General features: G+C 41.9%; 2 protein-coding genes across 4 annotated transcripts; one reads left to right on the top strand and one right to left on the bottom strand.

Annotated features, from left to right (window-relative positions):
• The first annotated feature begins 599 nt into the window (after positions 1 to 599).
• Positions 600 to 1,884, top strand: LOC101776434 (bisdemethoxycurcumin synthase). Its single transcript, XM_022824474.1, has 2 exons — positions 600 to 792; positions 884 to 1,884. The coding sequence occupies exons 1-2, from the start codon at positions 600 to 602 to the stop codon at positions 1,882 to 1,884; spliced, it is 1,194 nt and encodes a 397-aa protein (XP_022680209.1).
• A 1,296-nt stretch (positions 1,885 to 3,180) lies between these two features.
• LOC101758726 (ATP-dependent DNA helicase SRS2-like protein At4g25120) lies at positions 3,181 to 16,565 on the bottom strand. 3 transcript variants are annotated; one of them, XM_004957721.3, is made up of 31 exons: positions 16,094 to 16,565; positions 15,636 to 15,848; positions 15,120 to 15,272; positions 14,681 to 14,920; positions 13,962 to 14,003; positions 13,708 to 13,871; positions 13,025 to 13,211; positions 12,325 to 12,381; positions 12,130 to 12,235; positions 11,909 to 12,042; positions 11,760 to 11,834; positions 11,540 to 11,665; positions 11,338 to 11,466; positions 11,169 to 11,252; positions 10,468 to 10,581; positions 10,270 to 10,370; positions 9,658 to 9,724; positions 9,060 to 9,110; positions 7,127 to 7,204; positions 6,788 to 6,991; positions 6,650 to 6,688; positions 5,803 to 5,874; positions 5,647 to 5,733; positions 5,524 to 5,580; positions 4,989 to 5,152; positions 4,687 to 4,780; positions 4,409 to 4,459; positions 4,110 to 4,172; positions 3,954 to 4,013; positions 3,757 to 3,819; positions 3,181 to 3,528 (listed from the first exon to the last, which is right to left on the bottom strand). In XM_004957721.3, the coding sequence occupies exons 1-31, from the start codon at positions 16,520 to 16,522 to the stop codon at positions 3,439 to 3,441; spliced, it is 3,594 nt and encodes a 1,197-aa protein (XP_004957778.1). In that variant the 5' UTR covers positions 16,523 to 16,565; the 3' UTR covers positions 3,181 to 3,438. The 3 variants fall into 3 exon arrangements, 2 of the variants coding, with proteins under 2 accessions (XP_004957778.1, XP_022680208.1); XM_022824473.1 differs by having other exon boundaries at positions 16,103 to 16,565; XR_002676488.1 differs by lacking the exons at positions 3,181 to 3,528; positions 3,757 to 3,819; positions 4,687 to 4,780 and having other exon boundaries at positions 3,955 to 4,013.
• Positions 16,566 to 17,214: the final 649 nt, after the last annotated feature.

Here is a 17,214-nt window from a genome sequence, read left to right as displayed (position 1 = left end):
TTTTGGTTATGAAGACTGCACTACCTCGAACAGCCCTTTATATTTCCAAAAGGAGTTGGAAAATTTGATTCCACCGAGTGTTCCATTCCAATGTTCTCCCTTCGGTTATATTAAATTGTTTCAGTGTTTGACCCATTCCCTTAATCTTGCCTGAATATTGTCTTAGTAAATATTATGCTAGCTAAATGGCTAGCGACTTTGGTATCATCGAAGAGGAACTCAACTACTCGTCGAGCGTAACCTCGGTACCCCTCGTGTTTACGTGACATGTCAAACTCCTCGGATGCATGCATGGTTGACCGGTTATTAAGTCATTCCCCAACAGCATCGGCGGCAAGTGGCATCCATGGTATGAGATCAGTAGCCCAGCCGAACGCACGTCGCCGTCAACGGAATGCTCCGACGAAACCAACCAACCGACACCCACCATTCCTAGTATAAATAGAGCACTTACGCCTCCAGCTTGTCTAACGCACCAAGACGCAAGCATCCCAAGCTCGCACTCATCTTACTAGCCCTAAGCACGCTAGAGCCCAGCAGCCACAGAGAGAGCGAGCAAGCTTACCAGGTTAACTGATCGATCGGTGTCGTCGACGTCCATGGGGAGCGCTCCAGCAGCCACCGCCGGCGAGATCAGGCGTGCGCAGCGCGCCGATGGACCGGCTGCCGTGCTCGCCATTGGCACGGCGAACCCGCCAACGTCCATGACTCAGGACGAGTACCCCGACTACTACTTCCGCGTCACCAACAGCGAGCATCTCACCGACCTCAAGGCCAAGCTCACCAGGATCTGTAAGAAACCATGCAGCTCGTTTCCTTCCATTTTGCTTCGTCTTCTTTCAGATTATCGGAACAAATATGAATGCGCGGCTATATATTTCAGGCAAGAAGTCGGGCATCAAGCAGCGCTTCATGCACCTCAACGAGGAGCTCCTCGCCGCCAACCCGGACTTCACCGACCGCACGCTGCCGTCCCTCGACGCCCGCGTGGACATCGCCTCCGCTGCCGTCCCGGAGCTAGCCGCGGCCGCGGCCGCCAAGGCCATCGCGGAATGGGGACGCCCGGCCACCGAGATCACCCACCTCATCTTCAGCACCTACTCCGGCGCTCGGGCCCCAAGCGCCGACCGCCGGCTCGCGTCGCTCCTGGGCCTCAGCCCCACGGTCTCCCGAACCATGCTCAACCTCCACGGCTGCTACGGCGGGGGCAGGTCGCTCCAGCTCGCCAAGGAGCTCGCCGAGAACAACCGCGGCGCGCGCGTCCTCGTGGCGTGCTCCGAGATCACGCTCATCGCCTTCTACGGCCCGGAGGGAGGCTGCCCGGACAACATCCTTGGCCAGGCTCTGTTCGGTGACGGCGCCGGCGCCGTCATCATCGGCGCCGACCCCGTCGGCCCCGTGGAGCGGCCCCTGTTCGAGATGGCCTTCGCCTCGCAGACCACGATACCGGGAACCGAGGATGACATCTCCATGGAGATCAACAAAGGCGGCATGGAATACCACATCTCCAACAAGGTGCCACGGCTGCTTGGGTGCAATGTTGAACGCTGCCTGATCGACGCGTTCGGCGCGCTTGGCGTCAGTGCCAAGTGGAACGACCTTTTCTGGGCCATCCACCCCGGCGGCCGTGCGATCCTGGATCACATCGAGGGAGTGCTCGGCCTGGACGACGGGAAGCTGGCGGCGAGCCGGCACGTGCTGAGCGAGTTCGGCAACATGAGCGGCACGACGGTGATCTTCGTGCTCGATGAGCTGCGTCGTCGTAGGGCGACCAAGCAGGAAGGGGTAGAAGCACCAGAGTGGGGAGTAATGATGGCGTTCGGGCCAGGAATCACAATCGAGACCATGGTGCTGCACGCCCCTGCCATCCTCGACGAAAATTAGCAATGCAAACATCAAGAGAAGTGCAACTTCTACGGAGTATACAACCCACTAAAAAACATCAACTGAAGTATCGAGTTGGTCCTGATATAAACCCTCCCTAAGAGTGTATTGTGTTTTTTTAATTTCTCAATAATAAGTCCATATGTGGATCTAGTGTTACATTAATTTCCTATATTTTTTTCTTAGTTCATTTTTTTGTGATGTTTGGATTTCATAGACATTTCGGTACTAATAAACTTCGCGGGGCAGGACACTTGTGGGTGCATGTATGTTGTGTATGACTGTATAATGTATATCATCCTTTTGTCACAAAAACAAACATAAAATTATAAAGCATAAGATTAATTTTTTCGATGGTAGCTTCATTTTTTAAAAAATTTGATACTTTCTATAGATAAGCCAATTCAAAAGCTGTGCCAAACCGATATATAGCCCTGTACCTCGCGAGTTTTCCCCAAGCTACAGTAGCCACAGGCGATTTCGAAGGCGGCTTCGTCTTCCCCCCGTCGATCCGCCGGGCCTCCTCCCCTCCGGCGGCCCTCTGGGCGGCGGAGCGGGTAGGGGAGCCCGGCACCTTAGCGGGAGGGCCCTGTATAGCTGTAGATGTAGGTCTACTAGCTCGTATTTACCGGCGATGGCGTGCGGATCGTCGTCTATGGTCATCTTTCTCCTGTGCCTCTTCGGCGGCGGCGGCGGCGTCATCCCCGGTGAGCAGGGAGCGAGGTTAGTTGACCTCTACCTTTTAGCGTACGGGGTAGAGTTGTGGTCTTTCCCCTTGTTGGGGTCTTTGTCTGGTTGGCTGGCGGCCTCGTCGTCGGCCGTCCTGGACTCCTGCTCCGGCGTGTTGGCGTCGGGTGCGGTTCCTCCATCGTCCATGGTGCGAAGTTCGCCGACGTTCGTTCAGTGGATGAAGATGCGTCCCAGAGGGTCTGAGGCGCTGGATCTTGCGGCTTACCAAAAGTTTGGAGTCTCCGGCGATGGTGATGGGTGGATTTGGCTCCGGTCTGGTTCCCAGGCGGAGCAGTTCATCGGAGAAGAGGATGAGGACGTCTATGTAATTTCTTCTTCTTTAAGGGTCCTTTATGTAAAAGGGGGATGTACTAGATGTACCGTGCTTCATTAATATAATCTACCCTGTTTCGCAAAAAAAAGAAAAAAACTGTGCCAAACCGGGTCTCGATTAATGTGTACTAGTTCTTTAAGATTTTAGTTGGTGTTTCAGTTCAAGATTTCAATGTAATTCTTCTGTGCAATGCTCCAGATCAATACTATAATGGATAATAAAACACTTTCCCGTTTGTTTAATCACTTGTCTAACTTTTTTCCTCGTGATTTCACAATGTCTAACTCTGAACGGAGCTGTGTCATACAATAAAACCCTGATGTCTCCAGGTTACAAAAGAGTTCATACATACTACATTCATAATATTTACAGCATGTACACAAGGTATATGGTTATACAGTTATGAATTCCGTCAACCACAGTCCAAGTCCATGATCCCAAGGATTTGCACAAATATGAGCGGTTGGGCACATCTGCTCTGCAGCATCAAGTCAAAGAGATTTGTACTTTTCGATGAGATGGGATGCGTGTAAACGTGAGGTCGGAGTGATGGTGCACCCCAGGTTCCGGAGGTAGGATATCTGCATTTGGATGCACAGGGACCAAGAGTTCAGTTTCGTCTGATAAGAGAGAGGGATGGAGGGAGAGCTTCAAAATGCCCAGGTTCCGGAGAGAGCTTGAAAATGAACAGGCAGCATGAAGAGCACTGACGGACAGAAATGTGATTCCAACAAACTAACAAGTTGATGCATCTAATCACAAAAAAAAAAAAGAGCATTGAAAACGAGATGAACAGAGAGTTAGCTGACCTGCTTGGCTGTGGGTTCCGACGAACCCATGGAATTCTCTATCCTCTGCTTTTGGAAATGTTCCTGAAACAAAAACACAAACTGACATAAGTCACAAAAAGGTCTCCCGAAGAACAGATAAACGACTCCACTTTCGTAGCAAAGGTGCCTCCTTAATATTAAGAATGCAAGATATTTGTGATGGCCCAAAATCTTGCCTGTCTTTCTCTCGTTAATTGGCTACGCTTCTCAATAGGAATCTGTTCCCACTTGATAACCTGAATTTCACATTATTGCATTATTTATTTTATTTATTATAAGGAAAACAAACAGGATTGTCAAGGTGTAATACTGAGAATAATAACTAAACTCACATATTGTGCGTAACCAAATGCTTCATCACCACTTAGGAATGACTTCAGCTTTCGCAAGACATCCTGGATAAGAACTCATCAGTTTTTTTTCCCCAGGTTAAGCTCTCGAATGCAAGAGGGAACTTTTGTGTAAACAAAATGTACACATTAATTAGCTACGTGATCTTTTACTATTACAGAAGATGACAAACAACAGTGCCAGCAAGAACACAACAAACAACGACAAAGAACAGATTAATTGATAGGAGAATTAATAAGTCAGGTGATGTTTTGAGATGGGAAAGAGGACAAGAAGTCACCTTGCGCTTGTACCCTTTACCCCGTAGGCGTTCATCAATCACAAAACTGATCTGAAAAGTCAAGCATACATCCAACATGAAATAGCCATATAGGGGCACTGGCAATCGCAAAGCTTCAGAGTTTCAATGTCACAAACTTGCAATTGCAATAAAAAAATCTTGCAATCGCAAAACTGCAACAATGGAAGGCATCACAGAATCCTAGCCTGCTGATAGCTAACAGCCTAACCTCATTCAGTTCTCCCCCAGATGTTCATGTACAATGAAGAATACAGTACCTTATCAAGCAATCTATTTGGATTTTGAAATGCCTGCTTCTTGCCCCAATGATGAAATATATGTGAGACTACCGATCTATCATCAATGTCAAACCTATAAACAGATTAATGAATCAAGTGAAGCGAGGGAACAAATGTAAAGTAATGTAGCAAAGCTAGCTCTGCATGAATGTGATGAATCTGTTATTCAGGAACTGAACTGATTGTGCAAAGGAGAAATAACTTCTTTAGGCACTAGAAAACTCCAACTACCCACAAGCAAAGTTAAAAATGAAATATCAGATAACATAAAGATGATTTACCTTCTCAAGAAATCATTAGCAAGGCATGACTGAGCCAGTTCTGGACAAGGCGAAGTTTCGTTCTGTTCCATAATAGGCTTTCCAATTGATGTATCCCCTTCCGGACCATCAAAAGGAACATTCCCTGAAGGCTGTTCTGGAATTTTTCTGAGAGTCTCCTCGCCCTGCAAGTTAACAAAAGAAAAAACTGTGAAGAATTATGTACATATAAGATACAACATGAGTATGACTGATGATGAAAGAAGTAAACAAATAGGCTTGTATTGGGATTTTTAACAGTAAGGAACAGAGGATAATTTGAACTCAGGAAAGTCCTTTGGCTAGGGATGAAAGTGAGTGAAATATCCCTATTGACTCATCCTAGTTATTTTAGTTACCAATTATATGTACAAATAATTAGGTGGAAATTGAGTGGCATGGGTTTTTGGTCGACCCACTTGCATTCTTACCTTAGCCATCAATAAAATAAGGAAATATGTTACTCATATAGGAAAGGAGTAGACATAGTAAAACTAGATCCCAATGTATTGCTCACCTGCACCTCTAGAAGGTGAACAGGAATTTCCCTGAGGAAACGTGAAGGTTGCAGAAGCTGTAAACAAATAGAGTCAGAAAAATGATATTGCTTAAACATAAGCATCAATACACAATAACCTACCTGACGATTAGAGTCAACTGTAACATGCAAAATGTACAACTTTTTCCGAGCTCGTGTCATCGCAACGTAGAATAGCCTTCTCTCCTCCTGAAAATTTTGAACAATTCACCAAGTATGTACATTAAGGACATACATGTGATTATTTTTTGAACAAACCTCTAGTGTGCTTCCAGCTTCTTTCACAGTGCCATTGTACTCATGCAACAAAGGAATTTCCGAATCATTTGCCTGTACGAAGAAGGATTTAACATCAAAATACCTTCTTGACAAATTCGCATAGTTTTTTTCTCTCAAATATGTAGGAGAGCTGTGCATCATTGCATTAAGATAAATTAGCATAGTTGGCAGTTGCTGATACTATCAGTATACATGAAACAGACATTTATTATGATAAAGCCATAAATTAGTGCATTGTTATTTGAACTCATCATTGACCTTCAATACTTTGCTGTGTGTCACCAAATTATGGGGGAAAATTGTTAGCATTCTATCAGTTCTGTTGGTACATTTGCCCTGTACATGTGATTACTTTGCCACACACTGTTTGGAAAAAAAAACTCTGCCAAGCCCATCTAGACTCCACCTTAGGCCTCCTCCAACAATAACACCCCAGCTAGCTCATAGGAATCCAACTCATCATTTTGCTTACTTGAAAGAGAGAAGATGAGGAGAGAAGGTGTACTATCTCTTCTTCAAGAGCTAGCTCAGAGAAAAAGTAGGCTCCACGCTTTGTTGATGAGAGAGATTGTAAACCCAAGATGCTTTGAACAATGTGCTATTAGACAAACCATTGGAGGTGTAATCTTTTTGCTATCTCTTGTATGAGATGGACAAAGCTAAGAGCTAATGCACTAGCTCAACCATTGGAGGCAGCCTTCGCACATAATCACCACTAGACCCGTAGACCGTCTAGGTGGCTGCCTTGCCTGCCTGTCTAATACTACATATGTGACAAAGTATTGGTATTTTTATGTAAGCTCCTCCTAAAGAGTGAAGAAAATACCTGCACAATGAACACAACATCCCACTCCAAACCTTTTGACTGCAAATTGAAAAGGAAATATCATCATTTATCGTAGCGTCACAGGATTACCTAATGACACAGCAAAACAATACTAATTGATATCAAGAGATAAATAACCTGATGAATAGTTGTTAATGTGATCGAATTCTTATTTTCCTCCTTTCGAGATCGAAAATTTTCAGTTTCCCTCAAAGATATATAATCGATAAAAGCTTGAAGTGTAGAAGCACAGCCTTTCTCCTCGGTCTTGCTGCTCTCCATTGTACTAGAAAAATGTGTTGACAAGAATTCAGACACATCATCCATTAAAAACTGAAGAACCTGCACTGATCCAACAAAAGCTGATGTCACTTCTTGTGTATGCCACATCCAGAATGATTTAAAATAATTTCTCCAACCTAATATTTTCTGAAACATAAATGTATAAAATAAGTGCACAATAGGGTTTGAACTTACTGATCTGATATCACTATCTTCATTTAACAATTTGCCATTGTCAACATCAACAACTGCACGTTTTTCAAGGAGATATTTCTGCCAAAGAAATGGAATAAAAAATTTAGCAGAGATTGGATAAAAAAACAGATGCAAATATTTAACAAAGATTAGCAGTGGTAAGCTAAAACTGCCTCAAGGTTTGGTAGGACAAGAAGACAAGCAATGTTGAGCATCTCCTGATACTCAGACTGCACAATATTCCGAAACAATGTTTGCAACAGGTAGAAACAATGTTTGCAGTGAAATTTTAAAATCTCCAACAATTGGCCATTTTCATGGGAGATGCACCCCACATAGGAGGAAGTTCTGAACAGCTTTGTTGCCAAGGAGAGGGAACTCAAATTCATGATTCATGACCTCAATTACCAATAACATTCTATCCATGAATAGGCTACACAGATGTCCCCATTGGTACAAGGATATTCATGACAAGTTTATTGTCAACCCAAAAATAATATGTAGGTCTATTGCATAACTTTGTATTTTGTACAGCATAAATAATTTACACTAGGTGCCTAGCATGATTCATTGTAGACCAAGTTTCAAACTATGCATGGTAAACAATAATGTCACAATGACCGAATCCAACATTATGGTGATATGGTTTAGAATGACAAGCTAGTAAACGTGCATGGTGCTTTGCTAGATGATTGATTCCTCCAATCGTTTAGCGTTTTATGATAGGGTCCATCCTGCCTAGGGATGACCAGGAAATCTTGATGGGTTCCAATCTTGGTTTTTAGTCCACAGGCACACTACCAGGAGTCTAGGACTAAAGTTCTGCCCATGCAAATGTAGTCCAACAACTTGTTCTCTTGTTTGTTAGTTCACCAAGGCATGCATTCTTTTTCATTTTATTTGGGCCCTGTTTGTTTGAGCTTATCTGAGAATCGATTGTCTGAGAATCTGCTGTCGAGAGAATCTGCTAGCTGGATAAGCTGGGAGTTTGGCAACTCTGATTAATTGTAGCTGATTATATGTTCTGAGTGTAAAATGACCTGTATACCCCTATGACTGATGTAGCTCATTTGATTCATGAGTGCATGACTAGCTGGATAAGCAGGTAGTTTGGCAACCCTGATTATTTGTAGCTGATTATCTGTTTCTGAGTGTAAAATGACCTGTATACCCCTATGACTGATGATAGCTCATTTGATTCATGAGTGCATGATTTTGACAATATTTTTGAAGTTTGTGAAACACAAATTTTAATAAAATAATTACTAATACATTCCAAGTCATTGAACTACATTCCAAGTCATTGAACTAGCCAAGTCATCCCAAATCATTGAAATACCAATTAGTTCAACAAATAATCACCCATGCGAACCCTAGCGCCAGAGAGGGAGGAATGGGAGGGAGAGCGAGGGTATCAGGGGAAAAATCAGGAAGATTACTCATACCGCGGGGGGCTAAGCGCGGTGCGATCCTAGGCATGTCGCAGTGGGGGAAGGGGCATCGCGGCGCGGTAACGCGCGGCTGCCGCGGCCCGTTCTGTGGGATTCTCACGGTTGGCTGCCGCACCGCGACCGCAACACCAAAACAAACAGGGCCTTGGTCTCATGGGCAAAAAGGCATTACCCAATGATGACAGGAATGGGTGGAAAGCCATGCCCAAATTGCCATCTAAACCCTGCTTCACTGAACTTCTATTGTTGTACTGCAGAATGATCTCATGATTTCATTACATGAATTAAATTATTACATCATGAAGTCTGAACTAACTGCACATATAAACTAACAGGGATAAGCTATTTACTGTTTTAAAAAAGAACTTTTCCTTTAAAGGCATTTATTCTGTCCCAACAATTCACAGATCATAAATGAAAGTGAGAAACACTACACTAAAGTCGGCAGTTCATTGAATACATTGCAACAAGTTAGCTAGTACCTGAGGTAGCATGTCTCCTGCAGAGGAAATGATGACTGAAACTGATTGTTCCTGTAACATTCAAATTTTTTAAAAAAATTATAGCTCCTGAAGAACTAACAAAAAGATAATATGAACCTTTTAAACAATACAAGCATATTTTAGGGAAATAAAGTACTACTATAACCATTGATAATTGCTCAAATTTTGTACGCCCTCCGATCCCAAATACAAGTCCATTTGGACTCGGGTCTTGGGCACAAGAATTAAGGTAAAGAGGTACAGTAACCCTATTGCCCATCAATTATTGCTAGAGTTAAGATAGCTGGCAAGTTTACTGCAATTATTAGGGTGCATTAAAGGATGGGGCACACATGAAAGATTGAAACAAAATGTTGCATTGGAGTCGTTATGGACTAATATTTGCTGCATTCGGAAGAAGGCTAAATGGACATATATTTCGGATCAAACAGAATAAGATTTTTTTTCTCAAGAACTCAAATTTGAGATCTAAGTCTACTTTCTAATTTTTATAGATGTTTATTTTCTTTATGAATCATTTTTCCTTTTACTTAATATGTGTGGATTTAGTAACACTGTAGGTACAAATGCCCCATACCCTCTCAACAAGTTTTGATAGGCTATCCAAGGTCGATAAAACCTTACGTCCTTGAGTAATCTGGGCCCTACAGTCAACAAAATGAGAATCATAATAAAGTCGTACTGCACTCAATCCTTGAGCATGAAAATAACATCAATAACAATAGCTCGTAAAGAAGAAAGGTGGTAAGACTAGCATCAAAATGGGAATTGGTCGATGGTTGTACTCAAATGGGAGGCAGTTCAGCAGTTGGGCTGCTCAAAGCACACGCAACATGCATATCAGCATACACAATAATCATCCCCGTATAATAATGAGAGCATGCATACATGGTTCTTTTTTCATTAACAGGTTTCATTTCAAAGAACAATTAATTTTAATTAAAAGAAAATTGAATATAATGGCTCCCCCCCCAAAAAACAACTATATGCTAGATGTGCAAGTTCGATTCTTGTAATGCATGCATCTCATGATTGCTGTCAAGCAGCTAGCAACCATTTGTCACTCCTTGAGCAGAAAGAGAGAAAAATAAAAAAGTGTGTATAAGGATCATCAGATAGAAAAATAACACAATTGGCAGTGAAATTATGATGTTTGAGAACAGTAAGTAAACAAGGAAAAGAGAACAACCTTTTGAAGGTACCAGAGACCTTTGCACTGAAGATGTCAGTAGCAGCGGATATAAAACTACACTTTCTAGCCAGTGAAATCTTTTCAACATGATCTATAATCTGAAAGTTAGAAAGCACCGAAAATTTATCAAATTTATGCAGATTGACATACCAAAGGGTACAAAATTAGAAGAATTAAATTGGGTAAAAGTTGAACCTTCTTCTTTTCTTCTTTGTCACTAGGTAAAAGGGCCTTGAAGGCTTGACGCCATGGGCCATCGTCACAGCCAGGTAATGTGGTTCGAAGTATTGCCATGATAGCTTTGATCACCTAGAATAATTGCATGGCAAAGCACCAACATTGTCACATAACTGATAGTATGCAGAGGATTATTGCCGTCTTTGCATTCACAGGTTTGTTACGTAATTATTAAATAATGGTGAAATAACAAGTACTGTTGCTTCCCTACCCATATATTAAAATGAAAAGATGAGATAAGCTTAGGATTTGTTAATGAAAAAAATGCCAAGCTCAGGCCAGCCATCTTTTCAAGACAAACGGTAAGGCAAACAAAAAAAATAATATGCAATAAATTCTGGAACAATAGAGAAACAATAGCTATGTGACTATTTCTTACAGCAATCCAGTCAATACAAGTATATAGATATAATGTATCAGTATTTTGTGTCAAGAACTAAAAATAACATATGAACATGTAAAATTGTTCGAGGAAGTTCTTTGCATTCCTTACAAGATAAATAAAGGTCGCTAATTCGGAAAGCATATGAAATTTGCAAGCTTTTGAAAATGTTACTGGCACCAAGGACTATAAAATTGATAGCTATGAAGGAAAGACAGAAAACCATGAGAAATTTCTACTCTGCAATGAATGTCCGAAGTAAACTAAATTCAGATACCTTCTTTCTGTAGAAAGCAACACCATGGACATTAAAGGGAATTTTTCTGTTGCGGAATGCCACTTGGAACGCTTTTCCAGTTATCTATGTAGGAGAAAATTAGGTCGCAACTTGCAAGCATAACCAAAATATACTCCAAAATCAAAATAGATTACAAAAAACTTTCAACCTGTCTTCGGTACAGGACAGCAATGTTGCCAAAGTTACAGCTGTCAGCTGAAGTAGACGTAGTTTCAATAATTTTGTCAATAACAAATGCACATTGAGAATCTTCACTGTGGCACTCCTTCACAGTGATCTATGCAAAGTTAAAGATTATATAAGTAAATAAAAAAGGTGATGCAATAACAAATGGTAACAATTAAGGATACCTTACAACCAGAAGGGTTATCAGTCTCAACAAGCTTATGATGATGCCGTTTAGTGTTGTTGTGAATTAGAGCGGTTGCTGCTTCAACAATTGCACGTGTGGAGCGGTAGTTCTTGCTCAACCTGATCTGCAGTCATTGGCATATCAAGCTACTTAATAGAAAAAAACAGGACTAAGATAACTTGAAAGTTCCCATGCAGAAAATGGCACAACCCTGTTACCTCTTTGTGATTTGGGAAATCTCTACGAAATGAATCGAAGCCAGATACATCAGCACCATTGAAACTGAAGATGGACTAACATAAGACAAGACAAAGTAATTCAGAAACCAAAAGTTATAGGATGTTAGATGTATATCAAATTTGTGTACCTGATCCTCATCACCAACAATAGTTATGTGATTGTGGGAAGCTAGAATCTTCAGAAGACAGTATTGCATAGCACTGGTATCCTGAAACTCATCAACTACTACTGCCTGCCACATATCCTGGCACTCTTTGCATACTGCACAGGCAAGGAACACACCCTTTTAATCAACAAGTCATCAAAGTAAATGATGTTCTGACATTTGAACTGAAACTATCAAACTACCTTCAGGAAACTTCGTGAGAAGAGTTATGGATGAGTTTATAAAATCATGGTAATCAAGAGCATTACAAGATATTAATATTTCATTGTAATGCCGAAGAACAGAAGCCTACACAAAAAAAAAATGCAGGCAAACGTCAATTTGGTCATCAAAATGAAGTATGAAAAAAATGAATTACACAAAGTAGGAGAGCTTACTCCTGTCAAGTCACCCTTCTTTTCATACTCCTCTGGAGTTCTTCCTGAAGCTTTTGCCTTTAAAGAAAGGTGGAAAGATACGATAAAAAAAAATGCAACTACCATAAAGGTTAAAATGGCAACAAAACAGGCCACATTGTGGATGTCAAGTTTATTTTTCCTGAAAACCCCTAGAGACAACTGCTTCCAGACAGACCACGTTGATTGGTTTGATCCACAAGGCTCCAGTGTGGTAGACATTCTAATAGCAAGCCCAACAGCATAGACCAATATGTTCCACGATGAATAGTGCACAATATGAAGCTCCTCACCATGACTATAATTCAAGCACATGAAGTGAACAGCTTATGTTCAGGATATAGCTAAATACGGTCCACAATTAAGGATGTCATCCTAACTACAGTTTCTTTTACTGTTTCTGAGAAACTTGGAGTGATCCATTACTGCATTTGGCTTTCTATGCCTCCAGAACAATATCTTGGAAGCACACTAAAGTTCCTTTAATATTTTTGGCTGTGCATTTGTGGCAGCAAGGTGGAAATTAGCCGACAGAACCTTGCTGCGCAACTTTAAAAAAAGGTATAACAGTAAGAAAATGTGAGTGTGACTGCCTAGTCCCTTTGATAAACTCCTATGTAACAGTGCAAAGAGAGCATTGGAAACAAATATTTCTGATGAAATCATCAAAAGTAGAAGGCACCTGTGCAATAAACTTCTGCCACTTCTTAGCTTTGTCCTTGAAAGAACCTTTTATGTCCCCTTCATACTGTTTAGTTGATTCTTCAGCACCACTTCTTTTGTCATTTTCCAATAAACGCTCCGCTTCGATAACGGCTCTTCGTTGTTGTCCATGTCCATAGATTATGAATTCAGATGTGCGGCCTAGCCTTCAAATGGCCATAAAGGAAAAAATGAAAAATATTAAATAATGTGTACATAATCCAAGTGTTCAAGTAGCTGCAAAGTGAGTAAGCTTGATAAACTGTAAGGAAGAGCAAGGTATTAAAAAGAGAGCATAAAGAAGAAACAAGATCGTGACATTAGATGGTGTTATATACTGAGACATTGGAGTGCACAGTTATCTACTATAAGCAGTTTGATAAATCTTCAAACTGATCATGATCATCTTTGTATCTCGAACTTTTGATTGATTATCATCCCAATTGAAAACCAATCTAAGTTAATCTTGATAAGAATAGTTTACATTGTTTGCAGTTTTTTTTTTGTGCAAGCTCCATTCCATCCGGTAACTTTCATATTTATCCAACGCAAGTTTTGTACATCAGTGATTTCATTAATAATATGAGGCAATTCAGTTGGTTGAGCAGAAGCGTACAGAAATCTGTTGTACTATAAAGTATACTACAACCAGAAAAGACATACTTTTCAGCATGTGTCCTGCAAAGCTGCAAGCAGAATGAGTGAAATGTGCTTATTGCAATCTCCTTGGCAACTGCCTTTCCCACCACTTTCCCTATCCGATCCCTCATTTCTGAGGCAGCAGCTGTGGTGAATGTCATAGCGAGAATGTTTGATGGTGGAATTCCCTAGTCATGAGAAGGAGATTTACGGTTATGTGAGTTTAGAATGTCATTACATATTACGTATATAGTGATTATATCAGACAATAACCATACCTCTTTGAGCAGTGTGAGCACCCTACCAACCATTGTGGAAGTCTTTGGGTCATGCCAGTTACAGGGGGGTTAGTATATACCAAAGCATGGAACTAGTCACAAGATTGTAGGAGTTCCAACAGGTTCAATACAGTTCAGTTAAACTTAAATGGCGCATTTTGCAAAATCCAAAACATAATAATATATGTGAATCACCCACAGACACAACACATGCAACCATTTTAGAGAGATCAAAAGCAGATGCAGACAAAAAAAACCATGGTTGTCAGTTCATCTACAATCATTTTATCGTTTGGAAGAATAAAGCCCAGGCGATGTAGTTTAGTACTTATTTGGTATAATTTTGTCACAGTGAATCACACAATCTGGGTTTTGGTAACATTTCAAATCAGTGTTTACTTTGCTTATTTACTTGTAGCAGCTACATGAACAAAAGGTATGGATTTTTTTTTTACATTCGTGTTGTGTATTACTCTTGATCTGTTAAAATGATTCTGTAAACATGTCAAACCATGCATAAAATTTACCTCGACAGAGGAAAGCAACTGAAACAATTGGACACAGTTGAACTTTATAATCAAAGAATATATATTGAAATTAGGGTAATCAAGTGGTGGCAAGAGTTAAACTATATTTCATATATCTATAATATTGAATGCTAAGAAAATATAATAAATACACTCTGAATACACAAAAGATAAAATGACAAGTATGTATACCTTTCCACTTCCTGGACCAGCAACAATCATTAGTGGAACAGTCACATCACTACATGCAGCCTCCCTCTGCCTATCGTTCAAGGAGTGCAAATATTCATAGTACTTTTTTGGAGCACACCCTTCATCACCCTCTATTTCTAGTTCCATATATTGCATCTCCTCATTGCCCTTGGCAGCAGAAATGTCAGCATGCCCCTCATGGATGGTGGCATCAACCTCCCCATAGAATGCATCAGCAAGCTAAACATATCCGAAGAGAAAATGAATCAAATGAACTCAGTTAGAAACTTGATTCCAAACCAAACCTACTCAATTCAATTTCTAGTTATACTGATCCTCTTCCTCAGTCCTAGACACAGGAAACAAGAACTGCCTGATGTCCTACAAGTCTACAACTATTCATCATTTCATTCTATGAGGTTAAGAAAAAAATATGTACCTCTTCGGGCCCCATTGCAATGGAAATTACTGGAGAAACTGAAGCATCACCACATAATGCTATCAAGCCATCTTTTTCCTCCATCTCCATCATAGCCTCCTGACACTTGTGCTCCTCGCTAACGGCATTGATCTTCCAGAATGAATCTTCAAACTGAATTCATCTCAAAAGAAATTGAACACATAAATTTTCTTACAAATCAAGCACCTCAACCAAATCTGAGTAGCATTTCAAAAGATAATGGATCCCAAATTCTCCACATTCATTTCCCTATCTTCCCCTGCCATATATCAATAAACATGAATTTTGTTATGCTTCACAGGTTTTTCCTGACTCCCGTTTCAGTTAAAGAAACAAGACTTTAAGGAAGTTACTCCAGTGCACTCTCATATTTAAAGGATGTTCCCCAAATCTAAAACAATTCAATGCACTGTACAAAAACTTCCCAATTTTTCTCTACTGACACTGATCCATGGAACCAGAAACAAGCCTTATGAACAAAAAATACTCTCATACCTCCCCACCCTCCGCTGTGATGGAAATAACAGGAGGAAGTGAAGCATCACCACAGGACAGCACCAAGCTCTCCTCCTCCTCCTCTTCCTCCTCCTCCTGCTGTTGCTGCTGCTGCACCGGCTCCTCCTTCACCCCTTCCTGGCTCTTTGCATCAGACTGGGCATCAAACTCCTCGCAGACGGCATTCACCTCCTCCCAGAATGCATCCTCCAGCTGAATTCCACCCACAATAGGGAGCAATAATGTGAGTTCATTTTCAAAAATTGAAACTAACAGCATACAGATATTCCCATTCCAAAGCGAACCCCATTTCAACAAACATTCAAACAACAACTTCCCCCCAATGTCTCAGCTCTCCGCATTCCCTTAAAATCTAAACAACTCCGCATTCGTAAATGAAATGCACCCCCACGATCCGTAACCCCATTTCCAGGCGCATCATGAAACCAAAGACGTACCGTTGCTACCTCTGCTCCGGCGTCGTCAATCATCGCCGCCACCGCGGCAAGCGGCCCTTCACTCGTCCCCTTATCCTCCTCCGCCAGCTTCTTCTCCTTCTCCTCCTTCCTGGCCGTGGATCGCGCGTGCTCCTCGCAGATGGCGTCCACCTCCCGCAATAATGCCTCGTCCATGTCATCGTCGTCGGCCAGAAGGAACCCGCACGGCCTAGGCGCCTTCGGGAGGGGAGTGGCGTACCCGTACCCGCTCGTCTCCCCGCCGCCCCGCTGCTCCAGCGCGTTGCCGGTGACGTCCGCGAGCGGCCGGCGCGGAGGCGGGCATGGGGATGGCGATTGCAGTGGGCGCTTGCAGGGGAGGAGTGGGGAGGGGTTGGGAGCGCCGCGCGGGTGGAGGTGGTGAGGGGAGGCATTCTCCTTCCAGCGGGACATGGTCGCCGGCCGCCGCCGCCGAGGGTTTGGATGGGGAAGCGGGCGGGTGGGCGGGCACGGGTCGTTTTCGACCTTTTTGAAAGAGGAAGGAGGGGGTTTCAAATGGACTCACATCAAATTTGTCGATTTTGCTCCAATATTTGAATTTTCAAACATTAACATTTTTTGCTGAAAGTCTTAAAAGGAAGTAGCGGCTGTCGTGAAAAGAAATTTTAAAAAATGTCGTTGTCCAAATGGATCATGGATGGCAAAGGGTAATCTTTGGTATTATATTTGATAGTTTAAATTGAGACATCATAACATATAGCGGTAGTTTGTCCAAATGTAGCTATGCATTAGCTTTTGGTATGAAAAAATGTGGAAGGCCAACCGAGATAGAGATGGTACACATCCTGAAGTACGGAAATAGCAGGAATTAGTGAAACATCGCCGCAGTACACATCTATGGAGAGCCTCTTGACCAGCTTTGGAGAGCATTGTGTTTGGACAACCAAAATCGCTGCGCCAGCACTGTAGCATACTGTAGTGTTTCGTTTGTATTTGTGAATTATTGTGCAAATATTAACTAATTAGTCTCAAAAGATTCGTCTCGCAAAGTACAACCAAACTGTGCAATTAGTTTTTGATTTCGTCTACATTCAGTACTCCATGCATGTAGCGTAAGTTTGATGTGATCGGGAATCTTCTTTTTG

The sequence above is a fragment of the Setaria italica genome, chromosome II (genome assembly GCF_000263155.2).
Source record: "Setaria italica strain Yugu1 chromosome II, Setaria_italica_v2.0, whole genome shotgun sequence".
Classification (NCBI taxonomy): domain Eukaryota; kingdom Viridiplantae; phylum Streptophyta; class Magnoliopsida; order Poales; family Poaceae; genus Setaria; species Setaria italica.
This window is presented reverse-complemented; position numbering and strand designations above follow the sequence as displayed.

Excerpts from the sequence above, each read along its gene's own strand:
- LOC101758726 (XM_004957721.3), bottom strand. The coding sequence starts at position 16,522 with ATGTCCCGCTGGAAGGAGAATGCCTCCCCTCACCACCTCCACCCGCGC. Across the intron at positions 7,205-9,059 it reads CAGGAGACATGCTACCTCAG|AAATATCTCCTTGAAAAACG; the intron begins GTACTAGCTAAC and ends TTTCTTTGGCAG. Across the intron at positions 5,875-6,649 it reads ATGTTGTGTTCATTGTGCAG|GCAAATGATTCGGAAATTCC; the intron begins GTATTTTCTTCA and ends TTCTTCGTACAG.
- LOC101776434 (XM_022824474.1), top strand. The coding sequence starts at position 600 with ATGGGGAGCGCTCCAGCAGCCACCGCCGGCGAGATCAGGCGTGCGCAG. Across the intron at positions 793-883 it reads GGCCAAGCTCACCAGGATCT|GCAAGAAGTCGGGCATCAAG; the intron begins GTAAGAAACCAT and ends TATATATTTCAG.